Source organism: Hyaena hyaena, unplaced genomic scaffold (assembly GCF_003009895.1).
Source record: "Hyaena hyaena isolate Hyena2069 unplaced genomic scaffold, ASM300989v1 scaffold_248, whole genome shotgun sequence".
Lineage (NCBI taxonomy): Eukaryota > Metazoa > Chordata > Mammalia > Carnivora > Hyaenidae > Hyaena > Hyaena hyaena.
Window position 1 is genome coordinate 460,766 of NW_024080881.1, and position 21,980 is coordinate 482,745.

General features: G+C 56.6%; 1 protein-coding gene across 20 annotated transcripts in view; it reads right to left on the minus strand.

Moving 5' to 3' along the window:
- NRXN2 (neurexin 2) overlaps positions 1 to 21,980 on the minus strand; it is a 100,694-nt gene that overhangs the window by 69,163 nt on the left and 9,551 nt on the right. For 14 of the 20 annotated variants that reach the window (XM_039244805.1, XM_039244809.1, XM_039244815.1 and 11 more), the window contains exons 2-5: positions 16,728 to 16,745; positions 10,583 to 10,612; positions 8,271 to 8,342; positions 3,507 to 3,808 (exon numbers count right to left, since the gene is read on the minus strand). In XM_039244805.1, coding sequence (XP_039100736.1) covers positions 3,507 to 3,808; positions 8,271 to 8,342; positions 10,583 to 10,612; positions 16,728 to 16,745 — 422 coding nt within the window. The remainder of the gene's footprint in view (positions 1 to 3,506; positions 3,809 to 8,270; positions 8,343 to 10,582; positions 10,613 to 16,727; positions 16,746 to 21,980) is intronic. The other 6 variants (XM_039244820.1, XM_039244811.1, XM_039244812.1 and 3 more) reach the window with 1 other exon arrangement.

Sequence of the window (21,980 nt, forward strand, 5' to 3'; positions counted from 1 at the left end):
CAAGACCAGGATTATACATACACACAAATCACAAAACTCTGGATAAAGGCAATCTTTGTGGAGCTTAAGCAGGAGAAGCTGGGGACAGAGAAGGGGCGCTCACTCTGCCCAGGGCTGGAGGGGACCCATTTTTCAGAGACACGAGCAGAACACTCAGATGGTCTCAAGATTTGGGAGCATCCAAGAAGGGCAGATCCACAAGACAAATCAAAATTAGAACCGCCTTTGCATTTTGCACCAAACAGAGCAGCCGGGCTCTCTCCTTGGGAGGCAGGAAATGGGAGTGGCTTCGAAGTCAGACAGACTTCCAGTTCTACCGCTTCCTAACTGGAGTATGTTGGGCAAGTCCTGTAACCTTCTGAGTCTCCATTGGCTCACGAATTAAAATGGGAATACACCAGGGGCGCCTGGGTGGCTGAGTCGGTTGAGTGTCTGACTTCGGCTCAGGTCATGATCTCACCACTCGTGGGTTCGAACCCTGCATTGGGCTCTGTGCTGACAGTTCAGAGCCTGGAGCCTGCTTCAATTCTGTGTCTACCCCTCTCTCTGCCCGTCCCATGCTCATGCTCTGTCTCTGTTTCTCAATAATAAATAAATGTTTTAAAAAATTTAATAAATAAATAAAAAATAAAATGAGAATATGTCCCACTTCACAGGATTGCCATGAGAAATAGGTTAGACACACACACAAAAAAGAGACGTGACCATGCCTTCTGAGAAAGGCTGTAAAAAAAAAAAGGATGAAGGGGCGCCTGGGTGGCTCAGTCATGATCTCAAGGTTCCTGGGTTCAAGCCCCGCATCAGTCTGTCTGCTGTCAGCATGGGGCCTGCTTTGGATCCTCTCTCCCCTTCTCTCTTTCTGCCCCTCCCCCATGCTCTCTCTCCCCAAATTAATAAATACTAAATTTTAAAAAAAAGAGGACACAGTCCTGAAAAAATTCAGTAGAGTGGAAGGAGAGGCTTTCTTCTGGCTTTATAAGGGAAGAGGAGTTTTTCCCAGGGGATAAGGGGTAGTTCAATGTCTGTCTGAAATAGATGTGCTGGGTCCTTGTGTCCAAAATCTCACCAACTGGCTTCAAGACAGAGCCTGAATGAACCAGAAAAAACCCTTGAAAAGTAACTGAAAACGCTTGACAGTTGCTGGTGTTAAGCCTCAAGGAACTTGCCACCTGGGAGAGAAGAAATGAACACAATGTGGCCCACACGGAGGAATGTGATCCTTCCAACCCTATCAAGGGCTAGAGCGCAGGGTCTCCCCGGCTCTGGGGATAACAGGACCCAGTAAATTATTCTCACAAGCCCTGAAAAGCAGGCAGGGGCTCGAAGGGCCGGGTGAGGAAGTACTCAGCCACAGGAGAGGCCTGGAGTCAGGACAACAAATCCAGACCACAGCTCCGAGGCTGACCTTCCCGGTGATGGTCACAGCGGGCAAAACAGGACGGAACCCCGCGGCGATGGGTGTGGACTGGAGTCCAACAAATCCCTCCAGAAACCATCACAGTCTTGAAGTGGATACCCCCTCTGGCCCTGAGGGCCTGTGTTCGGGTCCCCATGACCGGACTCTGCTCTGACTCATCGTACAAGAGGCCAGAGGGGGAAGTGGTTGCCAGCAGTTCCCAGCCTGGACCCTCGACTCTGGGAGCCCCATGAAGAGGACCCCACGGGTCACTGTCCATACTGGGTGCTGCCGAGGCCAGGCCTCGTCCCCTCTGGGCGGCCTCCCTGCCTCCCCGAGCCGCAGACCTCCCTCTCCTCTCGGCGTCTCTCGGGGTCCAAGGACATTTCAGGTCCCTGCGGCTGGGGGGGCACGCGCACTGCTTTGCTCTGCTCACTTTGAACAGAGCCATCCTGTCTCCTCGAGAGCAGAGCTGGGAGAGATGGGACTGTCCCTTCTCCCCCTCTTTTCCCTGCTGCTTGTCAGTGGTGGCAGCAGCGTCCAGCTGAGGGGAACCCAGCAAGAGGCAGAGAAGCCACCCCTCCCCCAGCCTCTCCCCCAAGTATGACAGGTGTGCACGACACACTGTCTGCTCAGATAACAGTGCCAACGCGGGACAGCCCTCTGACGGGGTCGGAGAGCGATGTGACAGGGAGAGAGAGGCACCCCCGCCAGAGCACGGGAGAGCAGGGAGGGATACTGAGAACAGGCACACAGGCCGGGGGGGTGGGGGGGGAAGCTCACAACAGGTGGCAGCAGAGTCCTCCCGGCAGGGGGGAAAGCACTAAATGAGGAGGATTCCCCATTAGATCATCACCCACTGGTGGTGGAGAACAGGTAGGAAGTGTGACGTCAGCCAGAATCCAGACCCCCGACCCCCGTCAAAGAGCCCTTCGGTGCGGGGAGGAGGAGGAGGAGGAGGAAGGTCATCCCCCCACAGCCAATATGAGGCAGTACAGAGAAGAAGGCTGAACCCAGCGGCAGCCATGCCTCCGGGGACAGAGATGTTCCACGTTCCCAGTGGCCCCGGGCCTGTTCCACAGGCTGTGAGAGAAAGTGGTTGAGGCCGAGAGAAATGGCCCCCCTGGGCCCTGCCTGAGCGAACAGAGAAAAGAGTTGGGAGGTGGAGGCAGGTACCACCTAGAGGCGCAGTGACGCCCTCAAGAAGGGTCTGGCTTGGACTCTGCCTGAGGCGGGAACTTGCCAGCGCTGGACACAAGCTGGGGGCGGGGTGGGGGGCACTGCCGAGGCCATGGCCTCACCTGCCCTAGCCACCCTGGGCCTTAGAAGTGGTGCCGAGGCCACTACGCAGGGGATAAAACTGACGCCCCCACCAAGCGGTCAGTCTGGGAGCAGGGGCTGAGGAGACACCGCAGAGAAGAGTCTCATCCGTCCTGCAAGGGGCTGCCCCGAGGGTCCCCTCTGGGCTCCTGCGGGGGGACTGGGCACCGTGGCAAGATAGGCACGGATTGCTGGGGCAGCCGGGGAGGGAGAGAAGGGGGCGTGCTGCCCAGAGCGAGGTGGGGCTGAGTGCGCTCTCCAGTGACCGCTCTCCCTCACACCTGCTACACCTCTACCTGGCCCGACTGCACCCCTGCCTCTGCCCTGGAAAGGCCCCACCTGAGGGCGGGCCACGCCCTGTCCCTACACTACCCCCTGGCTGTCATCTGCGCCTTCCGGCCCTAGAGTCAAGACAAGCACAGCTACTCAGTGAGCCCAGCGCCTTTCCGTGGCCTGTCAGGGTCCACCTTCCGAACGGCCCTCCTGCCGAGTCACCTGACTTCCCGGCCCCCAGCCCTTGAAGCCCTAGCCACCCCACCAGAGTGGGCCAGACCCTTCCCCTTCCCTCGGCAGCCCCTCGGCATCCTCTGAACTCGGCTGCCCGGTGCTTGCAGCCTGCCCGCTGCCCCACACTCCCGGACCCTCACAACCCGGGCCTCGAACTTCCCCAGAACCGCACCTGGCTGCCGGGTCCCCGACGGCCCACACGCCTGTGCCAGGCTGCCCTCCATCCCCACTCCCGTTCGGCCCCCGCCATGGCCAGCCCCTGGCCTCCTTCCTGCTCCCCTACCTGGCGCAGGTTTCGGGTGACCCGGACGTCATGCCAGGCGTTGTCGTTGAACTTGCCGTTGACAGGTTCCACGAGGGCCTCGAAGGCTCCTGAGCCCAGGTTGATGACCAGCCAGACGGCCCCGGACTTGAGGGACAGGTTGACGTAGTCGGCCGACTTGCCAGTGTGCAGCATCAGCCCGTTGCGCTGCAGGGTGCGGAAGGCCAGGGTGATCTCATCCGTGCTACTCTGGATAGGGTTGTGGGACAGGTCGTAGCAGAAGAACTCGTTTCCTTTGAAGGTCGCCACAAACTCCTCCTTGCCTGGATGCCGTGGCGTGGGGAAACGGGAGAGGCTGAGTGGGCTGGGGCGCGCCAGGCCTCCCCCTGCCCCTCCGGCAGCCTGGGCGCAGGTCCTGGGCACCGACCGGAGCCCCGCGGCCCCACTTGCGAGCTTCAGGCCCTGTTCCAGCCGCCCCCAGCCTGTCCACCCTCCTCTCTGCACCCGGCCGTCTTTCCTGTCAGAAGTCAACTTCCCCCATGTCCATTTCCAAAGCGGGAGGCTGCTAAGTGGCTCTCACACTGACAGCTGGCAATTAAGCTGCCACAGGGCAAGCAAAGCAGACGTTCTCACTGTCTCCTCCCTGGCCCACCCTCCATCGGCCGCTGTTTTAACAAAGGGATGTGGAGGAGAAACGAGGGGCTCTGCCCGACTTCGCCCCAGAGCATCTCCCCAGTTGGGGGGCAGTGCACCGAGGGCCTCCTGAGTGCAGCCCACCTCCCACTCCTGCCTCTTGTCTGGTGAAGGTCATTCTCAGTGCCCGGGGCAGATCCAGGTTCATGCTCTCGCTGGGCAGCAGGGAGCAGAAGAGGAGGATGGGGAAGCTGGGGGGTGGGGTGAGGCATTGGGAAGACATACGGGAAGGGGATGCAGGCGACAGCGATGTGCACCAGGCAGCAGTGGGCCACCGGGTGGGGCTGGTACAGACGGCCATCATGCCAGTTATCTGCCCCAGCCCCACGTTCTATGCCAGCCTGAGGGGGCAGTGCACACAGGCCCAAGGCGGGAGCCCTGAGCGGCCAACAGGTGGCTAGGGTCTGTGCACACATGCGTGCATGCGTGCGTGTGTATGCGTGTGCCTACCAGCACCCCACACGGGCTCCCTCACGGGCACTTTGCAAGCAGAAGCAAACGTGACAGCCTGTGGAGGGTAGCTGGGGTCCCAGGCCCATACCTTCACCAGCGAGAGAGCACACAAAGCGGGACGAGAAGGGGACAGGCGGTGAGGGCAGCACAGAGGACCTGGACCACCATCGCGACTTACTTCTCCCCAACGGAGAGCGGCACGATGGTGGCTCAGCCCACCCACCTCGCAGGGTGGGTGAGGGTGAGGAGGGCCCACATAAGGTCTCTGTGGAGGGCGGGGGTTCTCAGTACAGACCCCCCCAGGCCCAGGAAGGAGCAGAGCGCAAGGCTGGAGCGCATGCGCAGCCCTCAGGGGACACCTACCCTCCTGGGGGCCAGGCCACGGAGGCGAGCACCACGTGTGGGAGCCGCGGCTCCCCGGGAGCACTCTCTGCAGATGCCCCTCCCCAGCATACAACAGACCCGCTTCTCTCCCTCCGGGCAGGCTGCCCGGAGGCTCCGTCCTCACTGCCTCCGGATGCCAAGGCACCAGCTGCTATCCCAGAGCCTGGCACAGTGCTCGCTGCAGCTGGCAAGGCCCGGTTTCCTGAGGCCACAGGGCAGCAGAGCTGGTGGGGGCACAGGCAGAACCCCGCTCTGCCTACCTTCGGGCTCCAGCAAGAAGGGCCAGGGAACAAAAGGGAATCAAGCAGAGACAGGAAGGGAAAGTGGGGAAGAAGGGCGACGCAGAGGGAGGCCGCGGAGAGGGGGAAGGATGGCCTTGGGGACAGAAGGGAAATGGGAGCCGGCTCAGAGTACAGAGGGAGCAAGAGGTGATGGAGAAGAGCAGTCTGGTTAAAGACAAGGAGCAAGCCGAGAGGGGACAGGATGGAAGAGGGCCAGCAAGGAAAAGGGGACAGGTACCTCTAGGGAATGGAAGCCAAGGCTTTCTCGGGGCCTGGCCGTTTCCATAGCAACCAGGCCTGCTGCCCAGGCACCGGCAGAGCCAGGGGGCCCGAGGACCAGAGAAAGGAACGTGTTTGACCTTGGCTTTGCCACACGTCCTCATCCCTCCCAGAAGCCAGGCCTCCTCTCCCACTCCCTCACCTTTGCGGCAAAGGAACTACCATTCAAGGGAGAGTCATACAGAAAGAATAGAGCAATCACGTGAAGAAGTGATTGGGACAGAACAAAAGAGACCAGAGAGGAGGGCCAGGGGCTGGACCACAGCGGCCAAGGCGAAAGGAAGAAACGAGGCCATCCCTTGATTCCTCTGGGCTCTGCCCCGGATCTCCTAGGAGAGGAGGCAAAGCCAGCCAGGGAGCCACAGTCTCTGCATTCTCCCAATCCCATTGCTGCCGGAGACCCGGACAGGCCCAGAGACAGAAAGAGGCTTGGAGCAGCCGGAGAGAGCGGGAAAGAATTCGAGGAGAGGGATAGAAAAGAGCAAATGTGAACAGGATAGCCCAAGGATGGCCGGAAGGACAGAGACAGACCCTGAATGGGGAGGAGGGCAGCAGGACCTCAAGGGATCGATTGGGGTGGCGGGGAGACTCTCTAGGTTAGAATAGGGGGAATGCCCTGCCCAGGGCGTTCAGAGGAGGCAGATCCAAAGCACCAGGGGGCGCTCTCCCCCACCATCCCGCGCACGCCTCCCAGGGAACTACAACTCCCAGCAGCACTAGAGAAACAATTGCAGCTCCTGATGGCCCCCACCACCCCCTTACACAGGAAGGGGGGGTCAGGGCTGACACTTGTTCACCTCCCCCGGTCAGGGACCATGGAGCCCCGTGAGGATCCCCAGTCAAGCTGAATGTGTCCAGAAACCAGTTGTGGTCCTGGACTTCTAAGAGCCATGAGGACCAGAGCAGCTGCCTCCCTTCCAGGCCCAGCTCGAAGCCCTCCTCCGGAAAGGTCTCCAGCCCCCCTCTGCCCCTCCCTACTCTCAAGCACTACAGCTGTCTGTTCTGCTCATTTGGCACTTACTGCCTAGTAACATCTTGTACTGCTCCCTTGAGAGGAAGTGTGATGTGAGAAAGAAGACCTGGGCACTAATGCTGGCTCTTCCACCAGCTCGGTGACCTTGACCAAAAGGCAAATTTCTAAGCCGCAGCTCTCTCCTCTGGACAAAGGAGCTAACCACCGACCTACCTCACAGGCTGCTGCGGCATCGAGAAAGAGAATGGACGGAACGAAGCTTCCTAAACTGTAAACTCTTCCACTAATAAATGACTTCTTCGCTAGTGTGTAACCTTCTGTGTGTGTGTGTGTGTGTGTGTGTGTGCGTGCGTGCGTTGCCCTCTCTCTCTAGATCAATGAATACATTAACTCTTCCAGACAAAGCATGCACTTCTCCCACTCATCGCATGTACCACCACGCTTTCTTGTAGTTGTTTGTTGGGATGTCACTGAGTCCCTTGAGAACAGAGACTGTTCACCCATTGAAAATAAATGTGCCCAGCACAGGCCTACGTGTGTGCCAGGAGCTGTGTGTAAGCACCAGGGAGGGCGTCCGAGTGGAAACACCCAATCACTGTCCTCGGGGAGCTCAGTCTGCTGGGAGAGGCAAACAGGTGAAGTGACAGTTATGATATAGGGCGGCGAACGATAAAACAGATGCGCAGACAAAGGGGACACCGAGCGGTGTCTGGGTTTGACACCGAGCGGTGTCTGGGTTTGCTTGGAGAGTTCAGGGAAGACTTCCAATGTGGATGGCCTGGCCGCTTTTTCAAGAGTCAGCTGAAAGAGATACCGGAGAGTTGGGGAAGAAAGCAGGGATGGCGGAAATCCAGGCCAACAGAACAGCAGACGGGACTTGACAGTCCCAGCGCTTGGCACCCATCAGAGCCCCTTGAACTACTCAGGAGAGATACTCTTTTTTTTTTTTTTTTTAATTTTTTTTAAATTTATTTCTAGGAGAGAGAGAGACAGCGTGAGCAGGGGAGGGTCAGAGTGAGAGGGAGATACAGACTCTGAAATTGGCTCCAGGCTCTGAGCTGGCAGTCAGCACAGATCCCGACGCGGGGCTCGAACCCACGAACCGCGAGATCATGACCTAAGCGAAAGTCGGACGCTTAACCGACCAAGCCACCCAGGCGCCCCAGAAGGAGAGATACTCTTAAGAGAGGCAGGCGCAGTGCAGAAAAAGGAGCTTAAAACCTATGGCCCTGAGACAGGCTAAAAGGCCCCGCGCTGCCTTCAGGGGGTCAGTTTCCGCATCTGTAAACCAAGGGCAACTCCCTTCCAACAGAAGGTTGTGAAAGCTCATTTAGGTGACTCATACATATGATAAATGCCACATCTCCTAACCAGAACCCCCTGCACGGCACCTAGCAGGCTTCCAGAATTCGAGGGTTCAATGGAGGGTTTACCCTGCCTCCCTGTCATTCTACCAGACAAACGGGTACCTTCTAGGGACAGGCCTGAACAACCAAACAACTCTCCGTTCTAGAAAAGGTCATTTGGACAGCCGGGAATTGGGAAAGAAGTGGAGGTCTGTGGTCCTTAACGCCAGAGATGCAGGCCCAGCAGTCTTCACGGACCTCAGATGGGGGACAAAGTGACACATTTGTGTTGACTCAGCTGCCCCACCCCCCAGGAAGTGCAGTTAGTCTGCAAGGGGTGAGGGCTGGGCTCTCTGGGGACCGTAGGGTCACTGACCTTTCGTTGGCTGGTGCACATCGCCGGCTCCTCCTCTCCCGGCCCCCCCCTCGGAGAACAGTAAGGACCCTACTGGAGAAGCAGAATTGGGGAGTCAGGCACGGGGCGGGGCACCCAGCCAGTCCCACCCCAGCCTCAAAGTGATGGAGGGCCCTCTCCAAGGCGGAGGTCCTGCTTGGAGGTACTGGTGGGGCAGGGGGTGCTGCTCTGGGGACTCACTTTCTTCAGGCCCTCTAGGGAAGGAGCCAGATGACAAACTGAATCAGCCCCACAGACCCCTGAGACCCACAGCTGCCAGCATGTGCCCTTTGTCCAGGGGGAGGGAGACCACGGGGAGGAGTAGAGGGTCCACTGCCAGTTCCGGTTCAGGAGCTTCTTGGTCTCAAGAACATGCAAACAGGACAGCCCTCGGGACCTGTCCACCTCTAGTCTCTCCCTGCCTCTCCTCCTCACTCTGCATCTTCGCCCACACCTCTGCAGGGATGGGCTCTTCGATTCCTGCAAAAGCCCGACACAGGCTTCCCTCCTCTGAAACCTTCTGGATTCACATACCAAAGACCTCTTGGGTCCTTTCCCCATCCTCAGGACTAACCTGGTTTTCAGTCTACACCTGGCTCTCTTACTAGTGAGTGCTCTTAAGGTCACCTCTGTCCCCTTCTTTGCCGACCAGGTCATGGGGCTTCCCAGGGGCAGGGTCATGGTTTCTGTTTGCTCTTTGTCCCTCGAGATTGTGTCTGCAGCAGGGCTGTGCACACCAAGGGAGGTTCGGCCTGGCTGGAGCTCATCACGTGCGTGGGGAAGGCCTTTCTCAGGGATGGCCTCCCTCTTTCCCCCACGAGCTCATCAACCCCCGAGCCTCCTCTCCAAAGGCCCCCGCAGGCACATGTCACCACATCTGGGTTCCAGGCTGGCTCGTGCTCTCCACCCACCCCAGGGACGTGTGCACTCAGCGCCTGGCTCCCAGGCACCCGCGCCTATTGCCAGACCCTGTAGGATGGCTTCTGAGGGGGAGGAACTCAAGAATGGAGTTGAAAAGTCTCTGCCTGGGCCCTCATTCCACCTCAATCCCATATCCCCGGAACCAAAGCTAGCATAACATCTGACCCCCAGACCTTTCAGGGGAGGGGGCGGGGTTCTGGGTCCTCCAGGGCTTTCTCTGTGACAAAGGAGCGCCACACCCAGCGCCCCCAGAGCCAGGCATTGAGAGGTAAGAAGGATGTCAGTGAACTGACCGGGTCCTGACTACCCCCTCGGGATGTCTTTGTTCTCTACAGCTTTGGCCATAATTTCACATCCCTATAAGAATCCCAGGCCTCTACCCTCCCAGACCTACACCCATCCCCAAATCCAGATCTGAGTCTCTCCCCACAGCCCAGTCTTCATCCTGTGGGCCCCTCCCGCCTACAGAAGATGGAAGATGAGGCCTCACAGAGCTCCACCCTGGGCATGGGGACTACTGTGAAAGGGTCTGGAATACCTGAGCTCAAGAATCAATGACGGGGACACCCGGGAGGGGTCAACACTGGGGGGACCGCAGTCAGGACCCCTGGGCTGTCAAGTTGGCTTAACGCCAGTGCTTTTTAAAGATGGCAGGGACTTGGCTGAAGGGAGGCTAAAAATAGAGAAGCAGCCCCAATGGCACCACCAACTAAAGGCCACGTAATCACTAACAAGTCACCTCATCTGTCAAACAGGGTCAAGAGATGTGGGTGAGGGTGGACGGTGGGACAGCTGTGGGGAAGGGGACATGCTGCCCCTCCATTTCCCCTGCCTCTCCCCTCCTCACTGCCACCGTGGATAGAGCGGGTATCCCCCCGGCAGCAGCAGGGTGAGGCCAGGGAGGCTGCCTACGATCCGCTCTCTACAGCCCATGCTTTTCTCTTTTTGTTTGGGTCCACAGAAAAGAAAGAGTGATCAGAATGAGTGGAAGGAAATAAAACACCACCATGAGAAGGAAAAAAGAAGATACGCTACCAGGAAAACGCAAAAAGGTGACTGCAGACAACGGCAGGAGTTGAAACATCTCTTGATGTCAGAAACCAAGGCGAGATGAGGGTGGATGGAGCGCATCAGGGAAGGTGGGGGGGAGGGGAGAGCACAGACGGGGGTGGGGTCGCCCCCCCCGCCCCCACCCCAGCACCCCAGGAACATCATAACATAAAGACGGGACAGAGGAAGCAGGAAGGAAGGGCAGGAAGGAGTCAGGACAGGTGGAGGCCGGGGAAGGAGAACAGGGGGAGGAACAGAAAATCCAGGCGCAGGTTGGGGCCAATCCAATCCAATCCAATCCAAACCAGAACTTCAAACCATACCTTCGCTGTTTAACGTCAGGTGAGCCGGACCTTGGAAAGGGTAAGGAGAGAAAGAAAGAAAGGAAAAAAAAAAAGAAGAAGAAGAAAAAAGAAAGAAAAGGGGGAAAGAAACAAAGAAAACACGAGTCATCAAAATCAGCCAGAGAGAGGGGAGAAAAAAGCTTTGCTGCCACAATTTAAAAACCCTTTTTAACTTGTGACAGACATCGGGGGGAAAACCCCCAGCCCGGAAGCTGAGGAGAGGGGCCCCGATGCCGGGAAACAGAGGGTGGAGGGCATGAGGTGGGGGGGAGAGAGAGACAGACAGAGAGAGAGAGAGAGAGAGAGAGAGAGAGAGAGAGAGAAGGGGGCACCAGAGAGGGTGATGGGGTACAGGCAGAGCCGGAGGGAGGGAGGGACGGAGCAGGGAGTCACTGCAGGGGCGGGGGGGGGGGGGGGGAGGAGATTTGGTTTCTTTTTTTTCTTCTTGCCGGAAAAAAAAAAGGAAAAGGAGGAGAAGCATGAGGCTGGGAGGGTTGTGGGGTACAGGCAGAGCCGGAGGGAGGGAGGGGGGGGGCAGGGGGGGGGGGGGGGGGGGGGGGGGGGGGGGGGGAGGAGATTTGGTTTCTTTTTTTTCTTCTTGCCGGAAAAAAAAAAGGAAAAGGAGGAGAAGCATGAGGCTGGGAGGGTTGCTTTTTCCTTTTTCTTTTTTTCTTTTTTTTTTTTCTTCCGGGAGGCGGAGAGAAAAAAAAACAGTCAACGAGAAAAAACGATTCGGATGGAGGAGAAAATAAAACACGACACAAAAATCAAAGCCACCTGGAGAGAGAGAGAGTGTCCTGTTAGCGTGGGATTAAGTGGGCAAGGGGGACCTCCGACCCCACCCCCACCCCATGCCCTTACCCCTGTGAGCCTGGCAGAGAAGGTGGGTAGGGGGTGGGGGGTGGAGCCTGGGCCTAAGAGGAATCTCCCAGCAAAGGGGGCTTTGGAAAGGCATCTGTCCAGGTCCAGAACTCTCAGCTACCCGCCCCCAACAACCTCCACATGGATCGCTGTGCTCCTGGATGCTACCAGGAAAGCGGGGCTCGGCTGGGGGGGGGCGGGGGGGACAAAGTTAGAGCAGAAGCAGATAGAAGAAAGGGAGACGTTGAAGCAAAGATAGTGAGCTTGGATCCTTCCATAGGAGGACCAGGGCCAGCATTCTAGGACAGCAAGAACCAAAGAGAACGGCAAGGCCCATGGGCAGGAGGTCCGGCTCTCTGAGAGGTCAAGTTGACGCTACGGACCCCCTTTCTCTGGTCCTCTCTGGGATGAGCCAAAGGCTGAATCTTGAAAATGGAAAACAGAAGCCCTATATCCAAGACTGAGGGCAAGACAGGCTGGGATTATTTTTTCGGCCCTTTGAAAAAGCCTGGTCCAGCCCTGACCCGGGCCCTCCTAAACCTTACGGGGAAAGGCTCTGGCCCATTGGACCAGCACCCCGGGCCCCAGAGAACACCGGCCACGGAAAGCCCTGCCCCGGAGAAGCTGGCGGCACCAGGTCCCACAGCGAGGCTGAAGCCCTCCGCCTCCCCCCACCCTGCATCCCAGGTATCTAGCCAGAAAGGGTGGGGAGGGAACAGCCCTTGGAAACCATCCCAGTGCTGTGAGATGGTGGCCCTAGAGACAAAAAGCCAGGCCAGGGTGGTACGATCAAGATAAAGAACTCCAAGTTCCTCTGGGATGAAGCTGAGCCCAGGATGCCTGTGCTCCAAGAGGAAGATGTGTGCAGAGGCTCACAGTGCTCCCTTCTCCTCTCTTGGGGGAAAGGCCGAGGTCCCTCCCCACCTCTGCAGCTGCAGAAGGGAAGGACCAAGCATTTGGACTGAGTCATATTCCTTGCTCTGAATGCCCATAAACTTTCCCCAAGATCTACCCGTATCTTCTTCCAAACCCCATAAATAGAGGAGCGACACCCAGAGCCCTAAACCTTCAGCCAACTCTTCCTGGCAGAAATAACCTTGCCTGCAGGCTCCCATCCTTGGAAATCGAGGCGCAAGGAGCTGGGTGCCCTATGACTGGCCCTCTGTCCCCGCGGGTCTGTGCTACTGCTCGAGGGGGGAGGAGCGGGGGTGGGGAGGGAGCCTCATCTCTCCCCTCGCAGACCCTTCCACTGCCCGGCTCCTAGGCAGCCTCATTAGCATGCGGCACTCTCCCTCTGTCACCACGGCAACCAGCTGCTCAGCTCCCTCAGGCGCGACAGCACCAGCCATGTTGGTGAAGGGGAGGCCGGTTCCCTGCCCGGACTACCCAAGGCTAAGCCCAGCCTGGCCTGAGGGTGCCCTCCCTAAAGCCTACTGCCACTCCCTAGCCCCCACCCACCCACCTCCCGGTCCCCCAGGCCTGAAATCAGTCTCCTTCCTCCTGCCCTGCCCGCCTGGGTAAGCCCCTCCCCACATCCACCTGTGGCATCGGCCCCTCCTCCCACCCCTGGAGAAGAGGCTGGCAGTGATGGATGGCATTACCAAGGGTCCTTTCCTAGGGCACTTTACATAGCTGCTTCTGGGTCTTCTCTCCCCACTACGAGAAGCCAGGGAGAAAGGAGGAGGGGCAACCAGGCTCCCCAAAAGGAGATGCCGTCAGGGGCTGGGAAGCAGGGTGACTGGGTTCCTAGCAGAAAGCTAGGCCTGAGGCACAGCGTTGGGGGACACGGAGAGAGAGTGAAGCCACGGGGGACCCCAAGATCTGAACTGTAGTGTCCAGAGCACCGTGCCACAGAGGAGGTCCCAGCCCCGCCCCCCCAAACCACACCTCCCCACTCGCAGTCCCCTCCTTACTCTTCTACCCGAAGCCCATCAGCTCGCAAGAAGGAAGATGGTTACAGGGGACAAGACTGAGAGACACACAAGCAGACACGTCACAGAGAGACACACAGATGCACCACACCCCCAGGTGTGTACACACACACGCACACACACAGGCATGTGCAGTGCACCGGCAAACCAGCAGGCTACCATGCCACCCCAAGATAAGGCTCAGGAGCATCCAAAGGCTCGTCCCCAAAGCCCGGCTTCCCTTCTTGTCCCTGTTGATCCTACATGCTTGGAAGAGAACCTTCCATCCCCTTTTCTGTCCCTCACCCCCCGCCCCCGGCTCAGTCACCTCTTCCCAGCAGCCCTCCTGCTTTCTTCTCTGGCCTGGTTGATTTCCCCTCCCCAGTTGTCTCTTCTGACCCTCCTTCGCTTCCTCTTCCTGCCTCTACTTACCCCCTCCTTCCTCCCATCTCTCTGTCCCCTTCTTCCTCCCCACAAGCCTCTCCCTTCAGGCTCCCCCCCACACTTCCCCCCTCCATCTCTCCCTTTGTTCCGGAGGAGACATGACATCAAGAGCAAGTAAAAGTCACATCAGCACTAAATCTTATCTCCAGCCCTCAGAAGGCTGCGTCCACCCAGACCCACAGGCTCGCTCTCTCACGCACACACAGGTAAACACTGACACAGAGATGCAGACACAGATGCAGACACTCCTACAGAGGCACACAGAGACGCGGGCCATGCCACAGAAGACGTGACGACACAGGCGTGCACGCCTCCACACACACTCAGGCCCAACGTGTACGCCCAGACGTGCACAAAGGCATGCGGACACAACAGGGCAGGGGAGCCCTATGAACACGTGCGCGCACACATACACACTCTCTTACACACACGCACACAGATATACACCCACACCTGCACATACACACACTCTCAGTACACACACACTCTCTCACACACATTTGCAGATACATTCTCTCACACACCTGCACATACACGCTCACACACATGCATACACATACACACCCACACATGCGCACACAGATACAGTCTCACACACCTGCACACACACTCTCACACATATGGGTGCACGCTCACACACATCCATGTGCACACACATAAACATGCGCTCACACATGTACACAGATACACTCACACACCTGCACACATACACACTCTCACATGTGTACACTCATACATGCATGTGCATGCACACACATACATACTCACACATGTGCACACACTCTCACATGCACTTGCATACACATATACATACACTCTCACGCACCCATGTGTGCAAGCAGTCTCACACCTGCACACACATACACTCTCACACATGTGACACACCCATGCACCTGCACACACTCTCACACGTGTGACACACACGCACTCGCACATGCACGTGCACATGCATTCTCATACATGTGACATACACACTCTCACACACTCTTTCACACATGCCCACACTCTCTCACACATGCACCTGCATGCATACACACTCTAACACGTGCAGATACACACTGTCATACACATGCACACACATACACACTCTCACATGCACATTCACACTCTTTCGCGCACTTGCACACATATACAATCTCGCGTGCACACACGCACACACGTACACAGATACTCTCACATGCACCTGCACAATACCCTCATATGCATACACACTCACATATACACATGCATACATATACACTCTCACACTGCACACAAATACACACTCACACATGTGCACACACATATTCTCTCACACGTTACCTGCACACACATACACACAGTCTCAAAAACACCTGCACACACATATACATACACTCTCACACCCACTTGCACACACATACACACAGTTTCACACATACCTGCACACACATACACATACACTCTTACACATGCGACACACTCACACACGCACTTGCATACACATACATTCTCATACGTGTGACCTACATACACTCTCGCACTCACGTGCACACACATACACACATGTGCACACAGATAAACACACACACTTGAATACACATACACATCCTCACACATAATGCCCACAGTTACACTTTCTCACATATGTGCACACAGATACACACTCTTCTCTCTCTCACAACACACAGAGATGGGTGTCTCCCCGCCAGGACCGGGGGAACTGAAGACGCCCAAGGAGAAGAGAGATCATTAAGAGACAGGCCGAACCGTGGACACCACAAGGAAAAATGGATTCCAGCCCACACTCAAGCCAAAAGCGCTCTCCTTCTTTCTCACCCAGGACCTCTGCACCCTGGGTGCTCCCCTCTCCTCCTCCCACGCCGGGGGCCCAGACTCAGGGAGCTCTCAGCCTAGAGCCCCTGTGTCCCTCCCACCTCCCACTTGCTTCCTGCGTCTCCAGGGGACAGGGCAGGTGACTGGCTCCCATCTCCCGTCCCCCTTGCTGCTGCCCTCTCCACAGTGCCCTCTCCATGTGAGCGCTCCTGCAGCCCCGCCCCTGACCCCCCGGACCAGCCCACGTGATCGGCCCCTCTCCCTGACCTAGTCCACCCCGGAGGAGGTGGAAAAGGGACAAGGAAAGCCAAAGTCAGAGGGGAAGGTTCAGAGAATGACAGGAGCCCAGAGAGAGCCTGGGGAATGACAGAGACCAAGAAAGAGGTCCAGGGACAGAGCCCTAGTGAAAAAGAAAAGTAAAGACAGAAGCCAGAGAGAGAGAAAAAAGGCAAACAAAACAGAAGACAGGGAAAGAATGGACAGAGGGACTCCAAAGAGAGGCACGCTCCGGCCCTTGCCTTTGCCCTTGGCCTGGGCTGAAGGAAGAAGCAGACCGCCCCTACCTACCGGCCCGTGGGGCAGGGGCCAGAGGCCTGCCCGAGTGCCAGTCAGGCCAGAGAAGCTGCCACCCACCTACATCCGCTGCCCTGGGGACCCGGCCCCCACCCTCTGCCTGCGTTCTTTAGCCCCCAGAGCAGACCGTCCCATCCACAAGCACCTAGCCCCCCCTGCCCCCCAGCCCCTGCTTCGTGGCCCTCTTAAGCCTCCTCAGCTGGGCTGGGCGAAACGGTGTCTCCTCACTCACTTCTGGGCACTTCAGAACCCTCCAGTCCCCTCCCTTCCCTCTCGCTCCTGTCTCCTCTCTAAAGAAGAAAAAAGGCCAGTCGGCAGCCTGGCACTGAAGACTGGCCACGGAAGGGGTTGCCCTCTGCCCAGCGGGTCTCTGCAGCAAACCGGTGAGGAGGGAACAGGCGAGGGGCGGGGCTGAGGGAGCCTTCCCCAAGGGGCCCCAAACACAGCAGGACAGGGAGCCCACAGGTGGCCAACGACACACCCTCACAAAAGCCCCCACAGGGACTGAGCCGCCACCCCAGTGATCACAAAGCATCACTCACCTTCCATGGGATGCTCCTCTGTAAGCCAGCGAGGGTCAGGAAGGGTGAAGCAGAGAGAGAAAGAAAAAGGGAAGGCTAGTTAGTGATGGTACCAAGGACGGGGTTCCGAAGGGAGGGTTGGGTTCAAGGTCCCTGAGCGCCACCCCCCTCCCACTCCATCCCCCCAGCCTGACGCAAGTCACGCAAGCTGGAAGGCTCTGCTAGGGGCAACACAGAGATCGAGCTGTTCCCTGAGTCAGTGCCTCACACACTGGGCCCAGGGGGACCCACGTCTCATGTTGCATTTCAGGAAACTGAGGCCAGGGACAGGGAAGAGAGCACTCAAGGTCACATGGAGAATCGGAAGCAGAACCAGGCGCAGCAGTCAGGCAGTCTTGACTCTCCCAGGCACGCTCCTCCCCTGCATTCCACTGTGTCTCAGAGACAGATGGGGACACGCTCACACAGGGCTTACCCGAGACACACTCACACTCAGTGACACACTGACACACATAGGCACTTAGCGATCCAGAGATGCAGATAACCTCTCATGCAACTCACACTTGAAGCCTCTGCACCCACAAAGACCCAACCACCACCCCACCACCCACCCAGGGGAGAAAAGTTATCCATACGTGGTCAGAAAACACAGTTCCGCCCCAAAGGGCTGTGTGACTCTGGTCACTTAACCTCTCTGAGCTACCAGGTCCTCTTCCACCACAGACATGGACCAGATCGCTCCTGAGACCCCTGTGGCTCTAGTCCTGTGATTCTAGGACAAACAGCTGGGTGAGGTGAAGTCCCCCCCAGGGCTGGATGGGTCACTTCAGGAGTGGGAGGGGTTCCCAATGCAGTGGGCCCATCCCTGTCACGTCACAGCCTTTGGGTAGCCAACTCTCCCTTATTAGGGGTCCACCTGACCCTGAAGTTCACCAAATGGGCCAGGAGAGGGTAGAAGGCTGAGAGGGGAAAGGCAGTTCCTTCAACTAGGCTTTAACTCCTCAAGCAGACTGGGCTCTGGGCTGCTCTGGGGGAGAGACAAGCCCCCCTTCTCCAGACATTTCTCAGTGCCCACCTCCTGAAGCCGCAGGCGGGAAGAGAATGGCACAGCCTACCGACACACAAACCCAGGGGCACCTGGGGGACTCAGTCGGTTAAGCATCAAACTCTTGATTTCAACTCAGGTCATGATCTCACGGTTCGGGAGATCGAGCCCTGAGTCAGGGTCTGCGCTAACAGCATGAAGCCTGCTTGGGATTCTCTCTCTCCCTCTCTCTCTGCCCCTCCTCTGCTTGAGCTCTCTCCCTCTCTCAAAATAAATAAATAAACATTTTTTAAAAAATACAGACCAGGGGCACCTGGGTGGCTCAGTCAGTTGAGTGTTGACCTCGGCTCAGGTCATGATCTCACAGTTTGTGGGTTCCAGCCCCGGGTCAGGCTCTGGGCTGACAGCTCAGAGCCTGGAGACTGCTTTGGATTTGGTGCCTCCCTCGCTCTCTGCCCCTCCCTCCCTCACAGTCTGTCTCTCTTTCAAAAATAAACATTAAAAAAAATTTTTTTAAATACAGACCCAGTGGGGAAGCACACAAACATGCTTGCACACATGTGCATGTAGGCCCCAAGATATGCATGTAAACACACCAACAGCTGTTCAGTGCACACCCACACCCATGTGTGCGCACGGTCTCCTCCCTCCGACATCATTTTGTGTTATTTGCTCGTTTGTTCTTAGGGGGTTAGCTATACTCCAGAAACACACACAGTGTCATTGATCAGACCTTCTACCACCTCCATAACATACACACACAGGCCGAACGCAGAATCAATACCCACATAGTGATCTAATACCTAATATTAGATGCACACACCACCCCCACACTCCCTCTGCTGACTAAAGACTCATGCCCTGTGATGAATGCAGCTCTCTCTTTTTCTGTCTGTCGACCCGTCTCTCTCCATTTGCTAACCCACCCCCCACACACACACACACGCCTTTACATATCTACGTGGGTTACAAACACACACCTTGCCTGCCGGCTACACCCCCCAAAAGCTGTGTAGACAACAATTTTCTTTTTTTTTTTTTTAATGTTTTATTTATTTCTAGGAGAGAGAGACAGAGACAGCGTGAGCAGGAGAGGGTCAGAGAGAGGAGTCACAGACTCCGAAACAGGCTCCAGGCTCTGAGCTGGTAGTCAGCACAGAGCCTGACGCGGGGCTCGAACCCACGAACTGTGAGATCATGACCTAAGCGAAAGTCGGACGCTTAACCGACTAAGCCACCCAGGCGCCCCTGTGTAGACAACAATTTTCTTAAATAAACTGCAACACGTTGCATTTATGGCGGGGGGGGGGGTGATGCTGGGCTGGACAGGGGCCCCTGGGAGAACCCCTGGATCTCTTTGGAACCCGTGTGCCAAGGCCCTGGTCAGTCAGTGCCAGCATGTCCCCAGACTAGGAGGCACGGTGATTTCTAGATACTCCAACATGGCTGGTATTTCAAAAAGCATTCCCGCCTGCCGCAAACGTGGGCCACTCCAGTCTCAGGAAGGCACGGCCACCAAGCCCGGCTTGCTGGCCGCCCAGCTCTTCCCTCTCCGGCTTTCTGAGAGACGCCTCCCAGAGACCTCTGCATCTCTGCTGCTCTTTGCTTTCTGCTGATTCACCTGTGTCCCTCACTTGCCACCACGGACCCCTCCGGGCTCAGTTCTACGCCCTCCACGCTCCTCCCTGCTCCCCACCCCCACTCCCGCGCTCCTTGGCCACAGCTCACTTCCATGCCTTAAGGACACCCAAACCTGTCTTTGTAGACTGGGCCTCTTCCCTGGATGCCAGTCCGGCATCCTCATCGGTCTGCTCAGCAGTGACCCAGACAGCTCTCAAGAGCTAATGCCAGGCTGTCCCCGCCCCCGCAACAGCATGCCCGTTGCCCTGCCTTTGACAGAGACACTGCCTTCAGCCAACACTTCTTGAGCACCCACTACGTGCCCCTCACTCTGCTAAGCTCGAGATTCCATTAGTTAGCCAGGTGCCGGAGTGCCCGTGACCCTCAACATGAATCTCACACATTAGCCTCACAGTAGCCTCAGGAGCTTGGGGTAGCACCTACTTCCCGTGGGCCGCACAAAGTCACCTTTGACTTTGATCACTGTGCTCCTAGGTTATCATAGCCCACGGCCTCACCCTTCACCCCTGGTTTCCTGCAATAGGTTCCCTGGGGTTAATAATGCCGTGATCAGCTCACACACGCACGCGCACACATGCAAATACACTGAGAACGTTTCAGTGACCCTAGTACAAACCTCTCTTCTGTGTTCTCAACCTGTGTGTCCACCTGCCTTCAGAGAAGCTCTCCTTGAGTGTCTCATGGGCTTCTCAGCCTCGACGTGTCTAAGATGGGCCTCCTGACCCTTCCCCCACAAGCCCCCTCCTCCCGTCTGCTGCCCCTGACCAAGATAGGCACCCAGAGGTGGCCTTGCTGATTTTGTCATACCAATCACCAGGTCTTGTCACTTCCACCTTCTAAAACTCTAAACACGGGGCACCTTCGTGGCTCAGTCGGTTAAGTGTCCAACTTCAGCTCCGGTCATGATGTCACCGTTCGCGAGTTCAAGCCCCACATCCGGCTCTGTGCTGACAGCTCGGAGCATGCAGCCTGCTTCCAATTCTGTGTCTCCTTCCCTCTCTGGCCCTCCCCTGCTCACACACACACACACACACACACACACACACACACACACTCTTTCTCAAAAATAAGTAAACATTAAAACAAAGCAAAGCAAAACAAAAAAAAAACCTCCAAGGCTTCCCAATGCCTCCAGGATAAAGTCCAGTGTTCTCAGGAAAGTACATTCCAAATCTGGCCATGCCTCCCTCCAACCTCCTTTCCTACAACAATCCAGCCTCCAGCCACACCCACTGCTGTCCATTTCCCTAATGGGACACATTTCTGCACATACCCTTCCCTCGGCTTGAAACCCCTTTCTCTGTCCCCGCTCCTGCCACCCTCAGCTGCCTGAGAAAGCTAACTCTTGTTTTGTTTTGCTATTTTAATTTTTTTAATGTTTATTTATTTTTGAGACAGAGAGACAGAAAATGAGCAGGGAAGGGGCAGAGAGAGAGGGAGACACAGAATCTGAAGCAGGCTCCAGGCTCCAAGCTGACAGCACAGAACCCTACGCAGAGCTCGAACACACAAACTGTGAGATCATGACCTGAGCGGAAGTCAGTGGCTCAACCGACTGAGCCCCCTAGGCGCCCCAACCAATTCTTGTTTTAAGACCAGGTCTGTATACTTTTGTTTGTGTTCCCAACTGACGTCCCAGGCAGGCAGGGCTAGCCACCCCTCTTTCTTTTTTTTTTTTCTGCCACCCCTCTCTTTTTAATTTTTTTAAATGTTTATTTTTGAGAGAGAGAGGAAGAGTGCACAAGCCGGGGAGGGGCAGAGAGGGGTGTGGAGAATCTAAAGCCAGCTCCATGCTGACAGCAGAGAGCGGGGCTGGAACCCACGAACCGCGGGATCATGACCTGAGCTGGAGTTGGATGCTTAACTGACTGAGCCACCCAGGCACCCCTTTTTAAAAAATTTTTTAAGCTTCTTTTGAGAAAGAGAGAGTACACACAGAGGGGCAGAGAGGAGAAAGAGAAACCCAAGCAGGCTCTGTGCCGTCAGCGGGGACACAGAGCTCCAACACACGACTGTGAGATCACGACCTGAGCCGAAATCAAGAGTCAGACGCTTAACTGACTGAGCCCCCCAGGCGCCCCTGGCCACCCCGCTTTTGTGCCAGCTTTCAATATGCACATTGTGTTATTATTTCACTTCTTGTAGCTCCATTGCGATTGCGTTTCCATGTCTGCTTCCTGAACAAGGACAAGGTCTCATTCATCTCTGCCTCCAGCTGCGTGCACAGTTCCTGGCTCAGGAAAAGGCCTGCCTATGTTTGTTGAATGAGTAATCAAAAACACTTCTCACATACTGAGTGCTTCAAGTGTGCTTGGCTCCTTCCATTTCGTGCATCGTGTCGGTTCCTCGCCGTTGCTACATCATCAGGGTGTACCATTACCACTGTTGTAGAAACTGGGGAAACTCAGGCTCAAAGGGCGGAAGAAACTTGTCCAGTGGCCCTCGGCTGGTGAAAAATAGACTCAAATTCTGAACCCAGACCTGTCTGGCTTTAACACTTCCAATGGGCTACATCCTTGGCTGGAAGTCAAGACTTTTTAGACACTGACTTTAATCTACAGTTCTGATCTTATTTCCCCCAAAGCCAA